At 41.8% G+C, this 18,108-nt stretch overlaps 1 protein-coding gene across 1 annotated transcript in view; it reads right to left on the bottom strand.

Moving 5' to 3' along the window:
- LOC146855445 (stabilin-2-like) overlaps window positions 1–18,108 on the bottom strand; it is a 1,201,024-nt gene that overhangs the window by 650,715 nt on the left and 532,201 nt on the right. The window contains 2 exon segments of the mRNA XM_085653243.1: window positions 13,853–13,981; window positions 16,555–16,686. Coding sequence (XP_085509369.1) covers window positions 13,853–13,981; window positions 16,555–16,686 — 261 coding nt within the window.

Below are 18,108 nucleotides of genomic sequence, written 5' to 3'. Positions count from 1 at the left end.
CGAGTTATAGTTAGGTGAACTAACTATAACGGGGGAATTTCATTGGTTTTTTACGAGTAAAATGTCCAGCTAACTATAACGTGTGTGAAACCTCTAGTTTTTTCAGTGAATTTGCAAGGTTTTTTAAATGCTAATTCCTAACTATAACGTTTGTGAAACCTATGGTTTTTTCAGTGAATATATATATATATATATATATCTCCAAACATTACCAAAGTAAGAATGCACACTCAGAAGTTCAAAGTTGATCACCAGGTTTAATCCTGTAAACCGCTACGCGTTTTGACACAAAAGTGTCGAAACGCGTAGCGGTTTACAGGATTAAACCTGGTGATCAACTTTGAACTTCTGAGTGTGCATTCTTACTTTGGTAATGGTTGGAGAAATGATGGACCGGCTTGGGGTTCCTACCGGCTAATGCACCACCTGATTACGAGACAGATCCCGGAAGGACCCAGATTTGTTTACATTATATATATATATATATATATATATATATATATATATATATATATATATATATATATATTCCAAAGTTTTGTTGGCTGTTCCCAAGCCACTTGTACGGCGGGCACTCGGCAGGGGTAGCCACCCCCAACAATTCCACTCGATACCACTGCGTCTCACTTTCCCCTCACGGGACGAAAGAACACTGGAGCCGAGGCCACAATCAAAATGCGTGTTTATTAACACCAGGTCCGACGCGTTTCGAAGTTACAAGTCACATATATGTAAACGCTCCCAAGCTCGCACCAGCAGGCCAGGTCACTCGCAGGCGGGTGCTATAGCGTGGCGGTGCCCCACGTAAATATACAGCTTCCCAACTCACTCGCTTTTCAACAGAATCAAGCACTCACTGGAGGGGTTAGATATCGGTTCTTCTTTATTTCAGCAGATGAATCGAACAGCAAGACAGACGCGTTTCAGAATTTCCTTCATCAGTGTCTCGTCGCGGAAGCCGTGCGCAAACATTAAATACATTCGCGTCATGTTCTATGCGACAACATTATCAAAATAAATGATGGCAACACACCCTCTCTATTTCATTTTGAATGGGGCGGCCATCTTTGAATGCATTTCCCATGTAGTGTACTGCCTGATATGCCCGTGCGGGCTAAGATACATAGGCAGCACTATCAACAGTGTCAAAATGCGTATTTTAGAACATCAGCGCGCTATCAAAAATAATGATACCAACTACCCGGTAGCTAGACATTTTGCCCTCAACCATCACAGCAATAGGGAGCTACTGCAATACTTTGGCCTGGATCATGTGCCCGCTAATATCAGGGGGGGTGATAGGGTTCAAAGATTACGGAGATTGGAATCCCGCTATATTATTGACCTGCACACGAAGGTCCCCCATGGTCTCAATAGCGGTGAAGAACTGAATGTACACCTGGGTAGATAAATACGCTGTAGAACGTTTGTTTCTTAGATGATAGTAAGGTCCTTGGAATGCATTTGGCCGCTGTAATATTGTCAACATAATATTTTAATTAATTAGCAGCATCAAAGTTGTTTTTAATGTAAGTTAGGATATTCTGCAGTTTGTGGGAGTTCTAGAAATTCTTGTAATTCCTGAAATTTTTGAAATTCGTGAAATTCTTGATGTCTCCTGGTTGTGTTTTTCCCTCTCTTTTTTCCTCTTATCTTCATCCTTTCTTGGGCCTCCCTCCTCTTTTCTGTGACCTTTTTCTTTTGCCTTTTCTTTTTTCACTTTTATATCTTTCCCTTTCCCCTCTCTCCCACCCTCTTTGGTCTGTCTTTCTTAAGGCCATCATCTCTCAGTGTGGGAGAAATATCACAGACAGCACTGTGGTATCTATCCTGTGGGGTATACAGCCATATCTGAAGTCATGTTATGATATACATGCAGATTGATAGCCAATACATGGCGTTATGTTGGTTGTGTGTTGTTTAGCAACATAATTATTGACCGATTCACGGTTGTATGCATATTAACTGTCTCGCATTTGGAGACCAGTGTTATCACCTGTCCATCGGGACGAGTAACGCTTTCCCTTTTTTGCTGACGCGACACCCCTATATTCTATATAAGATGACAGATACATTGAATGAATTATTTGCTGCATATGACTGTATTCGGCATGGTTTTGAAGGGCAATGATCTATCTTTATATACTTCTGTGCTATGAGTACACCATTCAAAGATGGCCGCCCCATTCAAAATGAAATAGAGAGGGTGTGTTGCCATCATTTATTTTGATAATGTTGTCGCATAGAACATGACGCGAATGTATTTAATGTTTGCGCGCGGCTTCCGCGACGAGACACTGATGAAGGAAATTCTGAAACGCGTCTGTCTTGCTGTTCGATTCATCTGCTGAAATAAAGAAGAACCGATATCTAACTCCTCCAGTGAGTGCTTGACTCTGTTAAAAAGCGAGTGAGTTGGGAAGCTGTATACATATATATATATGTATTTATATATATATATGTATATATATTATATTTAGTTATAGTTAGGACCGTGTTTCCATAGGAAATCCGCAACATTCTATTTGGAATAACTTTGGCGCCGGTTGACGAATCCTCGCGAAATTGTCAAAATAGGTGGGGCGCTCCTACCCTGAAATTCTCGGGGGGATTCGTCAAGCGGGGGCTGAGAAAAAAGGGGGGTCCCAAAACGCGTTTTCCCTATGTAATTTTCCATATGGACCTTTAGTCCAAGGTACAGCCCGAACGGCTGAAGAGAATTACTTGAAATTTGGCAGAGAGGTAGTCCTCAGCTCAGGGAAGTGCCTTTTGCAGGTCTGGTGTCAATCTGTTCAGTAGTTCCTGAGAAAATCAAAAGTAAAATCATATATATATGTGGGCGGAGCCTAACCATACATCTCATCCTGAGATCTGATTGGCTGTCAGCACTTCATCCAAGAAGTGTTGGCAGCCATCTTGGGACCAATATACATGATAGCACCTCATTAAAAAGCATTGCAGTTAATAGAAGGTTTTAAGACTTTAGTTACATTATAAATCATTTGTTGATGGTACCATACTCATTTTAGGAATTGTGGTATGTTCTAAGGTGATTTCACCATGTGAAAAAGCCTTCTGCTGGGATATCATGATTGAGAGAAAAATATTTTCTCATGCTTTTCCCACAGAGGTTTGGAAGGTGATGTATAAGCTAAACTGCGAGCTTATTTTCTGTAAATTCACATTATCTTTCTCAGTCATGTGAGAATGAAGTCTGACATTCTCAGTAAAACATGTACATCCAACAAGGGCAGAGACTGTCAGTTGATTCCTTTGTGTTCTACTGCAGCTTCCCAGAGTGTTCCAAAGAACAACTAGAGCGCTAACAGTCCTACTTATGATAAACGTATGGCACACCTGAAGCCATCGTGCTTGGATTAAAGTGGTAACTCTTAAAACATTTAATTTAAAAAGGAACAAAATGAGGGGGTTCATTTTTCCATAACAGGTATGATTAGTGCTGCCGAAAGAAAAACTAGGGCACATTTTGACTTCTGAAATCCTCTTTTATTTCATTAAAAAATTCTGACATGCAGACTGAAACATGCACTTTCAATACCAGCAGCAGTTTTCCCTGGTGAGCAGTAGCTTTACTACAGTGATCTAATGAGCAAAAAGAGTGCTAACATTCTGAATTTATGGCAAATGTGTGACACATCTGAATGCCTTCTTGATGGAATAAAAGTAAAAAACTGAAAGTATTTCCTACTGAGGAGACTGCAGTAAATGAGGAAATTAGGAAACTTCATAACAAATAAGTCTCCCAAGATGGCCACCAGAGACAAAAGAGCCCAAATGTAGCCCAAATATCACCCAGATGTAGCCCAAGTATAGCCCAATGACAGAATGTCCCAGAGTGTTCTTAAAAACAACTAGAGCGCTTACTGTCTTCATTATGACAAAAGTATGGCACACCTGAAGCCATCTTGATTGGAATAAACTGGTAACACTTAAAACATTTAATTTAAAAAGGAACACAATGAGGGGGTTCATTTTGCCATAGAAATTATGATTAATGCTGAAGAAAGAAAATGAGGGCACATTTTGAGTGACTTCTCAAATCCTCTTCTATTTCATTAAAAAATTCTGACATGCAGACTGAAACATGCACTTTTAATACCAGGAGCAGACTTCCATGGTGAACAGTAGTTTTACTACAGTGATCTAATGAGCAACTAGAGTGCCAACTTTCAGAATTTATGGCAAATGTGTGACATATCTGAATACCTTCATGATGGAATCAAAGTAAAAAACTGAAAGCATTTCCTACTGAGGAGACTGCAGTACATGAGGAAATTAGGAAACTTCATAACAAATAAATCTCCCAAGATGGCCACCGGAGACAAAAGAGCCCAAATGTAGCCCAAAATCACCCAGATGTAGCCCAAATATAGCCCAATGAAAGAAGTGTGCAAAACACTTATTATTTTGTGTTTTTGAAGTGTTATATAGTGCAGGCTTGTCAGGTATTGGAGTGCTTTACATGAGCATTGGTTACATCACACAAGAACAAATTCATTTTGGTTGTAGACATGGGGAGACTAAGTGATTTGACCAGAATCACAGAATGTCGAGCTGAAGCAGAAACTCCAACCTGGCTCCCCAGTTGCAAAGCCTGCAGTTCTGGAAGTAACACCACATCCTCTCCCTAAGTGCAACATTTAATCAAGTGGTCAACTGGATAAAAAAACATAAAGATAACAAATAATTTAAAAGTGCTTTCTCGCTATTTGAAAACTCAGAAAATATGTCCTTATTTTAGTCTTTTAGAGCACTAACCATAATTTTGATGCCAATAAGACCCTCTCATATATGTAATTTCTAAAGGAAATGCTCTAGGTATTACAGTTTTGATTACATCAAGATGACGTCAGGCGTTCCACACTTTTGTAATAAATATAGAATGTTAGCAATTTAGTGGTTCATTAGGATACTGTTGAGAGGCAGAGGCCAGGGGCACGGACTCTGAAAATTGAAGGCAGGTAGGAGGGTGCAAAGGCAACAATTTAACCACACTGAGCAGGCAGGAAGGGCCGTGGCAGCACAACAGACTATGGAGGGCAGTTGAAAGGGGGGCAGGGGCAACAAACCAACAATACAGGACTTGCAAGAGAGGCTGTGGCAATGTAATAGACCATTGTGGGCAGAAGGAAGAGGCAATGGTAGTACAACCATACATGCCAACAGACCCGATTCAGCCAGGAAACGTCCAATGTTTTTAAGCTCAAATGGGCTTTATTTGATCTGTCTCCTGTCTACAATCTCCTCTTTTTCAATGTAACTCAAAGGGGAAAATCAATACCCCAGTTTTTTTTCAAAATCTCCCTCTTACCAAGTTCAAAATGTTCGCAAGTATGGTACATTGGATCATGGAAGGAAATGGGGTAGGGACATGGACTTGGATAACAGAGGGCAGGAGGGACATGGAGAGGTGCACCAAACTGACCCTGCAGGGCAGGCATCAGGGTTTGCAGCAGCACAATACACCACACAAGGCATGCGGGACGGGAGTGCAGCACAACAATCCATAGAAAGCAAGAGGGAGGGGACAGGACCATGCACATGGACAACAGAGAACAGAGGGGCAAGAGGCAATGGTAGCTAGCTGACCATAATGGACAGACAGGAGAGAAAGCTGCAGCATAACAGACCATAAAGGGCAGGAGGGACGGATCAGGGGCATTACAATGGAACAGACAAGCCAGGAGGGAGGGAGTAGGGGTCTGCACATGTAAACAGAGGGCTGGGGGCAAGGGGGCAGGGCAGGAGCAGCAAGATAGCCATGGAGGTCAGGCAGGATGGGCACTAGAAGCAAGACACACCATGAAGAGCAACAGTGAGACTGTGATGGCATACACACAGACCATGGAGGGAAGGTGGGAGGGGGTCAGGGGCAGCTAACTGACCACACAGGCAAGGTGGGAGGGGCCATGGCAGCACAGAAGACCATGCATGGCAAGTGGGAGGGTTAGTGGCAGCACAATGGCTATGATGGGCAAGGAGGAGGGTGCAGGGGCATGCACAAAGGACGATGGAGGATAGAAGGGAGGGTCAGGACCTGTGCACAGACAAGAAAGTTCAGGGGAAGGGGCCTCACAACAGACCGCACGGGGCAGGCAGGAGGAGCAGTTGCAGCACAACAGACCATGGAGGGCAGAAGAGTGTGGCAGTACAATGGACCATGTAGGACAGGAGGAAGAGGATAGGGGCATGGCATGTGGACAGGCAGGGTGGAGGTGGCAGGGACAGGTTACAGTCATCTGACAATGCTAGGCAGGTGGGAGGGGAGTGGCAGCTCAACAGAACACTCAGAGTAGATAGGAGTGGCAGGTCCATGGAACATGGTGGGCAAAAACGATGGAGCAGGGGCATGCACAAAGACATCGGAGGGCAGGGGGAAGGAGAATAGGGGCAGCAAGCTAAGCACAGAGTTTAAGGAGGAGGTCAATGATGGGGCATAGAATTGGGCAATGGAGGGCAGGAGGAGGGGACTGGTACATCATACTAAATTGAGGGCAGTGGCAGCACATCAGACCATGCATGGCAGGAGGGAGGAGGCTAGTCCATGGATTCACACAACAGAGGATAGGGAGGAGGGGGATGGGGCAGCAAGCTAACTGTTCAGAGAAGGCGGGTATTAGGAACTTTATTGTTTTTAAAATGTGTGTCTGTGCGAACTACTTAAAATATGAACAAGTATGCAGCATAATCTCACTTTTATTCAGGAAGAAGAGGACGTTTGTGACTGTGACTCCGGGCTCACTTGGCAGAAACACCCCCTGACCCTCCACCCCTATCGCAAAATGTAATGCCCGTGAAAAGGGTAGGTGAACACAGTGTTATATAGAACATAGTCCTGAGAGCACGATTGAAAACTAGATATAGTGTATGGTATAAACTATGCACCAAAAAGTGTGATACAAGATGAACCGGGCGTGAAATATAATATGCAATACATTGTGCGCAATGACAGATTCATTGGAGAGCGCGAGATAGCACAGGCACTAGCGCGTGCTATGCGATGTGCGCCTTGGAGTGTAATATGCACAGGGCAGTGTTGTGTAACCTAACTAGTCTCTAAAGTTGTAATATAAAATATGTGCTGGGGAGTGTAACGTTGCATATGCACTGTGACAAAGATATGGATCCCAGATTGTAATATGTATGGCATAGCACTGTGCGTTATAACATAGGCATCGAGGAAGGCACGTTAGATGGGACAATATAACCCGTGCGAAAACAAGTGTGGCATGACATATTCACGGGGTGGTGTTACAGTGCACATGGGCTAGAGAGTGTCATAGCATATGCACTAGCTGGTGGAATACAACACAGAGGTGTGTGGCACTCGGCAGGCAATGGTGGGTGTAACACAGCATTGGGCTCTGCCAGGAGCGCGCTGTGACTCTCAAGTGATGTTCGTCCCCTTTCCAGAGAGTAAAATAAAAAGTATTACACATCCGGCAGTGGATGTGTGTTTTATTAACCGTGAGGGGGGTTTCTTACATAGTTTGTCGAATTTTTGTCGAATCCCCTTTGAATGGCTTGGTGTGCATGTGTATTAAATGTGCCCGTCAATAGCTACCCATGTTTGTATGGTGATAGGTACGTACGGTTTGTCCAGCATGTCCTAGGTGTGTCTATAAATATATATTTTTTAAAAATAATAAAAAACAGTGGCCGGCCCTGGGGATTGGGGTCAAAAAAATATAATTAGGAGACAGGCCCTGGGGGATGGGGTCATCAGGGCCAATAAATTACAATAAGAAGGGGAACCACACAGCCCCCCTTCTTAAAAAATTAAAATAAATAAAAGACTGGCATCGTGCCGGAGGCCACGCCCCCTCCTTGCAGCACTCTGCAAAAGCGCCCCCTGGCGAGTTGTAAGTTGGGGAATTGATTCCTCTTCAATACTGAGGGGCCCTGAGGGCCAACTAGCCCAACAGGCATCTCCAGTATTTGCCAGGGAGCTGCGCTGCAGACAGGTGTTCTGAGGCCAAGCCCCTTTTTACACCTCTCTGCAACGCAGCTCTGTGGCGCTTACTGGAGGTACCTAGTGGTCTAGTTTGACCCTAGGGACCCTTAGGATTCAAGGGGACTTAATCTCTCAACTTAGAACAGCCACAGGGCGCGTTTACACAGTGGTGAAGGGAGGGGACGGGGCCTGAGGTGACGTGTGCAAACACGCACTATGGCACGTTTTAAATTGGGCATATAATTTCCCTTCAATACTGAGGGCACCTGGGGGCTAACTAGCCCACCAAGTGCTTCCAGTAAGCGCCACTGAGCTGCATTGCAGAGAGGTGGTCCAGGCTGTGCCACTTTTAACACCTCTCTGCAACGCAGCTCTGTGGCACTTACTGGAGGTACCTAGTGGGCTAGTTGGACCCTAGGGACCCTCAGGATTCAAATGAACTTAATCTCCTAACTAAAAACGGACACAGGGCGTGTTTACACAGTGGTGAAGGGAGGGGACGGGGCCTGAGTTAACGTGTGCAAAAACGCCCTGTGGCCTGTTTTAAGAGGTAGTTTTAATCCCCATGCCCTATTATATACTAGGGGCTTACAGAGGAGGTCATGCTAATCACAGGGGGACCCCAACGCATAATGTTCCCTAGTGTATGTAGGTGTTTTCACTGTATTCTAAGTGTCTTTTAACATAGCACTGGCTCTAGGACTGGTTAGTCAGACTCAGTAACCACCAGTATCCGTCTGAAAAAGTTGAGGGTACAGGATGATTTTGCAACAAGGATTCTTTCTGCTCTTCTTTTTGTTCTTTCTGCACGTTATCCTTCTTCCTGCAGTTTTCTTCGTCTTTGAGGACTTCTGTTGCTTCTTTCTGCACTTCTTTTTTTTCTTTCTGTGCATTTTTTCTTCTTTCTTCACATGTCCTATCTCTGTAGGCATAGTTAGAAATTAGCATTTAAAAAACCTTTGAAATTCACAGAAAAAATCATAGGTTTCAGGCACGTTATAGTTAGGAATTAGCATTTAAAAAACCTCAGAAATTCACTGAAAAAAACCATAGGTTTCAGGGGTGTTATAGTTAGCTGGACTTTTCACTTGTACAAAACCATTGAAATTCCCCCGTTATAGTTAGTTCAGCTAACTATAACTCATGCGCCCACAATGCACTGCTGATGACGTCACATATTACATCACTCATGACATGGTCAGTGACATCACTCATGCTAATTCCTAACTATAACATGCCTGAAACCTATGGTTTTTTCTGTGAATATATATATATATATATATCCTACCTACAATAAAATGGTTCAACTTCAGACCACCATCCTTTGTATGGTTAAAGATGCAGAAATCGGTGGGTGGATTTCACAAAAAGAAGCAGACTCCCTGGTCAACAAGGAACCTAACAAACCCTATTTTATGCTATACATAAAATGCATAAAAATGTGATACACCCTCCAGTTTGACCAATAGTATTGGGTAGTGGTTCCATCTTGGAACCCCTCTCGCACTTTGCAGACTTCTTTCTTTGACCTATTGTACAACGTTCATCGATCTGCCGTAAGGATATCAGAGATCTTTTTGTTTTTTACGATTTCTGGGAGACATACGCTTTGATCCATCTAGCAATTGAGCGCTAGACATTCAGAGCATTTACACCAGCCTGCTCCAGGACATGACTTTGGACTTTAGAAGAGATCCTTTTTAAAGAGGATTGGCAGAATAACACTCCAAGACATTTCTTATTGGAATGTTGTAGGTTGGCCTTGACTGAAAATTTCCTAGAGTTCCAGTGCTCCTTTGATATACAAACCCATGGCACGTCGATGGGTAGCACCTTCACCCCCAGCTTGGCAACATGTCTGTACGTACCTCACTTTGAGGAGAGGTTTGTCCTGACTGAATAGAACCCACACAGACACAGGATAATTTTTGGGAAGCGCTACATAAATGACATCTTGATTACATGGGAAGGGGATGAAGTGACTATCCACAATGTTCATACTTGGCTTAATGCCTGTGATGACTATCTGAACTTGACATATACCATGAGCAACATTGCTCTCCCCTTCCTAGACATTGACATCTTCATCGAACAAAGGGGTCTCAACACAAAGACGCATTACAAGCCCACTGACAAGAACAGCTTATAAACTTCAGTAGTATCCATTACGCAAAAATGACCCTAATAGTCAATTCTTGAGGATTCAGAGGAACTGCAGTGATATCCGGGACTACAAATGGCAGGCAAGGGAGCTTGCAGAGAAACTGAGACACAGAGATTACCTGAATTTAATTATTAGAAAGAGGTGTCAACAAGCAAGGAACCAGAATAGAGATATACCCCTTGATCCATCTTACACCACTCCAGAGACCAACACTCTAACTTGTGTAACTACATATAATATTGCTTTGAATCTCATCAAGAAGATCATTAACAAGGACTGGGGTATAATTTATTCTGGATCGCTTGAACTTTGAGAGACCGAGATTTGCCCACAGAAGAGGCCACAACATACGCGACCATCTAGTCCATATCTGGCCATATACACCTCCTGCGAAAACAAGCACTGTATCACAATTGTGGAGTTTGCAACCTGTCATTGGGCACTTCCTGTATGGCACCTGTAATGTATGTTAACTAACTAACCCCACAAAGACAACTGATCTAGGTCTAGAAAGACAATGGATACTGAGGAGACATACCAACTGCAATACCACACATGTGGTTTACATGATCACTTGTACATGCAATTATATATATATTGGGATGACGAGTAGGAAAATCAGGACCCGAATAGGAGAACATAGAAGTAAAATCGGTGTAAAAAAGCATCCCAATCATGAGTAATCTTTACAGTTAACCCTACTATTGATGATTGACAGTGGGTTGTCATGGAGGAGGTAGAGAAAATCAACAAAATAAATTGACAAGATGCTCTTTGAAAGAGAACAACGCTGGATTTACCGCCTCTAGACATCCAAAATTGGACTCAATGATAGCAATCCCTGGTTGGAATTTTCATGATGAGTACATATCCTACTGATGTTTTTCTGCGCATCATTATTGGATTTACCATCCCCAGAGGTTCACAAGTGGTTTCAGTTATAAATATTGCCTGGTTGGTATCTTATGATGCGTATGCATGCTTGTGATGACTTTCAGGGCACAATTGCTAATTATCACTCACTTCTATGACACATTTTAACACTCTTACAGGTGAGGAAGGTCACTGAGTAGGGATTCATTAACTTAATAGAATCCTACTGGATTTAATTACAGTAGACATCATCTCCCCTTTGCCTAACTGAAGAGCGCTCTACACATATTGATTTTCATTATGACTTCAGCACAATATCTGTAGCATTCTTTTAGTTTTTTTGTTAATTAATAATGTTTTTTTGTTCATTAATAATGGCTATGACCATTGCAAGCATGACAGGTAGTGGAATTTTAGTTTAAATCTGTTTTTACCATTCCGGCTCTTGCACACTCCCTTCCCTCCCCCTTTTATTATCTCATGGACCCTAGATAGTTCGCTACTGATTTTTGACAGCTGGGTCTATTCCTTACAAGCAGACTCATACTGCTAGCACCAAGACTTTCCCCTTTTTTGCTTTAGTTTTCTTTTATTTTGTGACTGGAATAGAAGAATTATTAATTGCGATCATATTCTCCTATTTTCGAAACTATACTGCTTCTTCCGCACAAAAAAAGGAACACCTTCTCCTTTGTTTGTTTCTGAGTCTCACCGGGTGCCGGCCATACTGCGTGCAATGTGATGCTCACACACACACCATGTAGGGGGCATGCCCGGATAGGAGTATGCCGGTTGGGTGATTTCAAAGCCGCCACCGTGGCTCACAATGTCAACATACAGAGCTTGGAAGTGACTGTAGGTGGTAACACCGGCCAGCACCCTTGATGAAGGGAGTGATTATCCCTGTGGGGGGGTTGGACATTATATTTTACCTTCTGTGAATGGAGGGCATATTTGCTTAATGTGGATTTTGTAAGGATGTTCCCTACAGTGGTTGACTGCAGGGTCCGCCCACCTATGTAGCACCCTATTGGGACATAGAGAGCAAATATTTATGGTATTAATCATTTTCTTCTTTTTTGTCATATTGATGATATCCTTCCTCACCACTGCATGAACAAACTAAATTAGGAGGATGTCACATTATTTTCATGAGGTTGCATTCCAGGTTGAAACATTGCATATGCTTGATGCCTATTTCTTCTGCTGTCCGCACAACATCCCCTATTTTTCATATAGGAGGAGTCTACACACACTTTGTTATTTTTATAAAGCTATGACACTATGATGTGCACTAATGGTGATATAGATACCTAGTCACAGCACATATTACCCAGAACAAGGTAACTTGTACATTTATTTCATGCTTTTTCATCTTTTTCAGGTTATGGGCTATTGTACCCTAGAGGAACTGTAAGTTATTGTGCTTGCATATATAAGTGCAACATTGTAGTAATGGTAATAGTATACTGTCCTTATATCTACATTGGGGATCTGTATATTTAGGTCCCGAGGAAAGCCATGTCAGCTTGTTGGGCCAAGCAGGTTGAAACATGTAGACCGTTATTGATTGATGCTAAATGTAAGGGATCATTGATTTACACCTCCCTCTGATTTTAATTCTTACCCTGATTCCTGCAAATAGAAATAAAGTAAATTAGGAGTTGAAGGTAATTTGAACTAAACTAACCACAGACCCCATTAGCCTCAAACTTAGAAGTGCTCCCTCCTTCTGGAGGTTGAGCCCACTCTGACACATTGGCTGTCAGAAGTTTTGATCCAATGATGAAGCAAGCTACTAGTGAATTCTAGTGGGTGATGGTCTCTTACAAATCTTTTTGAGACTTCAGATTCATACTGGTAAGTTTGAGTTCCAAGATCGTGTGATTATTAACTTGCCACTGGAAGTGGAGTGGATACATCGCTGATCACTTCTCTCTCCAACATTGTGTGATAATTAGTGACACTTACAAAGTAGGCAGAATCATGTAACAAAAAAAGAAATATGGCAGGCAGAGAAGCAGCAACTTCAAAATTCATGCAAGATTGGCAAATAGTTTGGAACGTGCAGTGATACATATTTGTATACATTGATTATGTATAGTTTTTAAACACAGCATGAACAGCAGTGAATCTGCCTGAAAGTAGTGACTGCTACCCTTATAAAGAGTAGTGTTTTTTGATACCATATATTTACTGTACTCAAATATTTGATAAGTAAACAATACATTTGTAAAGAAATTAATATATTATACACAGTGGCCCACATCAATAAGTTAGGGCTAGAAGGTTTTAAAGGTACACTGTAGGTATATGCCTGCAATTTGCTTACATTTCTGTGATTATAAAGAAGTGCATTTGCTCTTTTTGACTTTTCATATTTCTCACTGAGAACATTGTTATCTTTATGGAGAAAATCTCATCTACCCACACCAATGTTGGGAATGCCCCCACCCCCCAGATCCCGGCATAGAAACCAATTTCTACAATTGATAGGACAGTCTGACAGTGTCCACCAATTTGTGAATACATGCATACTTGCAAATATGAGGTGATCCATCTGATTTTATAGTTTCACTATGTTACAAATGTCTCTGCCCTGGAATGCCGCATACCCACCATTTTGAAGAGTTTCACTCATTCTGAAATTGCACTGTTGGTGGAATGTTGTGCGAGTAAGTCAATGCAAAAGTACAAAGTCTTGTTTAGTGAATTGGTAAACCTGCACATGGAAATGATGGTGGGTGCACAAATGCCATTATGAAGTGGGCCAAAGTAGTGAGATTGTGAAAACACTTCAAAACAGAAGGTGCATTTAATTGTGGAGCAAAACGACTTACTAGAACAATTACAGTGTCGTTATTGTCACATCTGTTCTTCAGAATTTCCATGACCTTTTGTATCCCATGAATAACTCCAATGTTGGTTGCCACGTTGGTGTAATTTATAGGAGCATCATTTATATAGATCTACAAAGGAAATACAAAAACATTAATTTCACTACCTATAGATTTTTCGTATATATGCGCATTTCAAACCTCATTTAGTACAATTATTTGATTATTACTAAGGGCCTGATTACGCCTTTGGTGGTCTTGCAGCGGGCTGCCATTCCAGCACCTCGCTGCGAGAACACCAAAGCCCACCATGCCCGCCCGCCAGATTAGGAGTTTTCTGGCGGTCTTGCGGCAGCATACCCAAGGTTAGTGCCTTTCAAAGGCTCGAATGTGAGCCCTAAAAAGGCAGCCCCACAGCACGTTCTAGCACTTTGAAGTCCCTGCTGTGCTGGAACTGGAGGCGCATACATACAGGGGGGCACACCATGTGCCCTCTGCATGCATTCCTTGGCCCTAAGGCAATAGGAGCCCCTGTAGGGCCCCCTTTGTTTCCTCACTGACACACTTTTCATGGCAGGCTCACCACCATGAAAACTGTGGCAGCGATGAAACTTGAAATATGCTTGGCAATGCCGCAGCGGCACCACCATGCATATTGTGGGCCTCACACCGCTGTGCCACCACTGGGGATCTGCGATCCCCGGTGGTTGCAGTGGTCCTTTGGTGGTTCAACTGCCAAACTCGTAATAGGTTGGTTGGACCACTGGTGTGGCAGTGCCCTCACCATCACTGCGGCTATGGCGGTCAATAGAACTGCCGTAGGTGTAATTAGTCCCTAAGAGTTCTTCCATATGAAGAGACAGTAAAATGTAGCTCTTGCTATAACTTGTGAGATAAGCTGACATAAACCTTGCAAATTGCAAAGCAGTAACCAAGCATGTAACTGGGACTCTGCAAGGACTTCAACAAGCATGCATATTGCAAATTAGACATTCAACGTGACAGCTGAGTCAGGCTGGATTGATAAATGTTGGACTGGCATTGACATTGACTAGATTGCAATTGAGGCATGCAAGGTTCCAGGTGAGATAAGGAGAGGTGGTTTTAAGGAGAGCAGCATTGCATTAGAAAACACAGAGTTGCAGTTAAAACATGATAGACAGATTTCATGGTGAAACAGACATGGTTCAGACAGTCAAGACTGGCAAGGCTACATTTGAGACAGGCATGCTTGTAGTTAAGGTAGGCGGAGAAACTTTTGTGACAGGGAAATTTGAATTTAGCACACACACACTTTATGTGGGCAGATATGGTAATCAAATGTGTTGTATAGGAAGAATGGAACTAGGTGGTGTGGAAAAACTCTGCCATAGTTGGATCCTCAGCATGCTGTGGTGATGCAAAATGCTGTACAGTTGAGTAGCACCTCAAAGAATAGAAAATAAACCTGATGAATAAATTGATTTGACTATCCCTAAAGACAGTATATGACCATTTAAAATTACAAAACAAATTACTTGGAATCTAGACTTCAGGAATAAGTTCTGGCTGAGCGCATTGTGTGGTTATGCCATGTCTCTGTGAACATCAGTCTCATAACCTGAAGTGTGTAGTATTTTTGAAACACTATTGCAACCTAGCTAAGATGTTGGGAAAGAAAGATTTCCAAAGATGTTCGAGTTTCACAGTACCTTGATAACCATTTTGAATATAAGAAAAATCAAATGGAGCACTATTTCTCAGTCTACCACTTTACAAACATTCTAGATCCTGAGAGACTTTCTTACTAGTGAGTGGTAAGGGAGATCTTGGTATTTGCACTGGCCAGGATGCAAATTCAAGTAAATCTGAAGTAGAACCTGCTCTCTACAAAATTGTAATGTTCAAGATTAAGGGCTGCATAATTCTTCCCGAATAATTCAAGCGGAACAAATCTGCATCCCAGTTTGTATATTTAGGTAAAAAATATGATTTAGGTATCTTAGTGGTGTCATTATTATTATCCAGTAATAATTAGAGTAGCACAAATCCACACCAAATTAATAAATTAACAACCTTTTCCTAAATTAATACGGTATGGAAAATTTACCAAACGTTCTAAGTTTTAAAACAGACTGGAAACTATTTCAGGAATATCACTGTGAAATGAGTCAACAAGTAATACAAAAGATGAGAGGAAAAAGGTAAAACAATTTGGTTACAATATTAGATGAGTTTTTAGAAAGTAACTAACAATTTTGTTTGGTCATATTCAGATTAAAGTGCTGTTGAAAAATTCTTAATTCTCAACTTTTTTCTCTACAAACATGTATTGTGAGTTAATTTTCATGCACTATGGTGGGTTGTGGATACATTCTGCCTTGTGAAGGCAACACGTAATAAGTAGTGTAGCTACAAAATATAAGCTTCTTTAACTTGAAATCTGTCTTTTTACTTTGTAGTCACGTTGTAGGTTATCTTCACGTACTTGGGAAAGATATTGCATGGTTTGTTCCTACACTTAAATTTCCTTGTGGGCACTGCCACGACTAATGCTGCAGAAAAGTGGATCATCTGTGGGCTTAACTCCTATGACACTTCTTGGAAGCAAGCTGGGTTATTGACAGAAATTCAAGCCATTCTTAAATGCAAACAAATATTACTATAAAATGTACTGTTTAGATTATGCAGCGTTATTTCCCAAGTCCCAATGCAGGTTTGAGTACCTGGCCACTGTGCTGAACAAAGCCCACTTGGTATGAAATTCCCAGCATAGTTTCACGGTACATGCCGATGTGTAGGTCATTCTTCAAAAGCTGTTCCCCCAAGACAATGTGATACCTAATTATGTCTTCATCCTGCAAGGACAATAAGAAACCATTACTTTTTGCTGTTAATTACTTAGATCAATACATTATTAGATTTCATAAAATTACTGAATTGATAGGGAGTAGTGCAAGGCATTTTTTTATTCCGTAATACCTTTTAAGCTATTTGACAAATCTGCATGAAACTTACCAAAACAAAAACAAAAAATGCATCCACCATGGTTTCATCATGACAAGTATCATGTAGATCTGTTGAGTGGGGAAAGAAAAAGCTGGGGTCCCAAAAGTGCAATTTCCCATTTTAAATCTCATAGGATTCTTTACTCTTCAACACAGTATAAATGGCTGAATGGAACTTCACCATATTTAGCATGAAGGCAGAATTTTACTCAAGATGTGTGTTTGTTGGTTTGGTGTATATCTGTTCAGTAGTTTTGAAAAATAAGCTTTCAAAATGTTATTTGATTGGAAAGGAAGAAGTTAAATATTAGATATAGTTGGACTGTAAATTTGCAGATTCTCCATGGATTTGTGAATCCACAATCGATTTGTAACTCCATTTAAATAAGAAGGGCACCCCTTTGGACTAGGGAGCTTTTTCTGTCTTTGTGCATTGTGGATTCACAAACCTATCTGTATATCCGCCACCTTCTGATTGGCTGTTCATCATTGATACATTTTTGTTGTGGCTGCTATTACCCAACATGATGTAAACAGAAAGGGAATGAAAGGGCAGGGTGAGCCTACTCTGACCACCAGGCCCATGAGAGAGGCCCCAAAGGGATCCTTCGGTATTAAAAGAAAAATGAAAAAACATATATTTGTATTGCAGTAGTCATAGAAGCTGTGATAGCTTTGCATATACCAGACCTCCCTGGGTTATGCCGATGCACTTGAGCCTCAATTCACAAACCCAGAACAGGATCCGCAAACGCTGGAAAAAAATCGGAAAAAAGAATGTATTTTGTGCCCATGGCCACACATGGGGTTGGCTAAATGCAGCAGGGTGGGAGCAGGGACTGCAAGCAGCTCAGGCTTTGTGGCTAACCCCTACAGCACATCTGGAGGCTTTGTACAGTGGGGGCTGGCTGCTTGTGGAGGGTAGGGTGAAGGATCAGGCCAGAGGCCAGGCACAACAGAAATTGAATGCCCATATATACTTGTGTACAGGGCACACAGTGAAACACACTTACACATACAAGACTGAGATGAGTAAGAAACTGAACACTCAATTGGACAATGTGTAATATTTTACCAATATCTCAAAATCATTCCATTATTTGCAATACTTTAATGAAAATCAGATCAGGGTGTTAAAAAATTCAAACCAGGGGGACAACATGCATTTAAAGCCTAAAAGTGCTCTTAGTGTTCAAACCTTCAAAACATATGAGTTGACCAGGATCACAGGAAAAGAGCAAATTCTGAGGAAAGTAACCAGGCCTCAGATCT

Source organism: Triturus cristatus, chromosome 4_1 (assembly GCF_964204655.1).
Source record: "Triturus cristatus chromosome 4_1, aTriCri1.1, whole genome shotgun sequence".
NCBI lineage: Eukaryota > Metazoa > Chordata > Amphibia > Caudata > Salamandridae > Triturus > Triturus cristatus.
The sequence above is the reverse complement of the archived record's forward strand: the minus strand, read 5'-3'. Positions and strand labels throughout refer to the sequence as shown.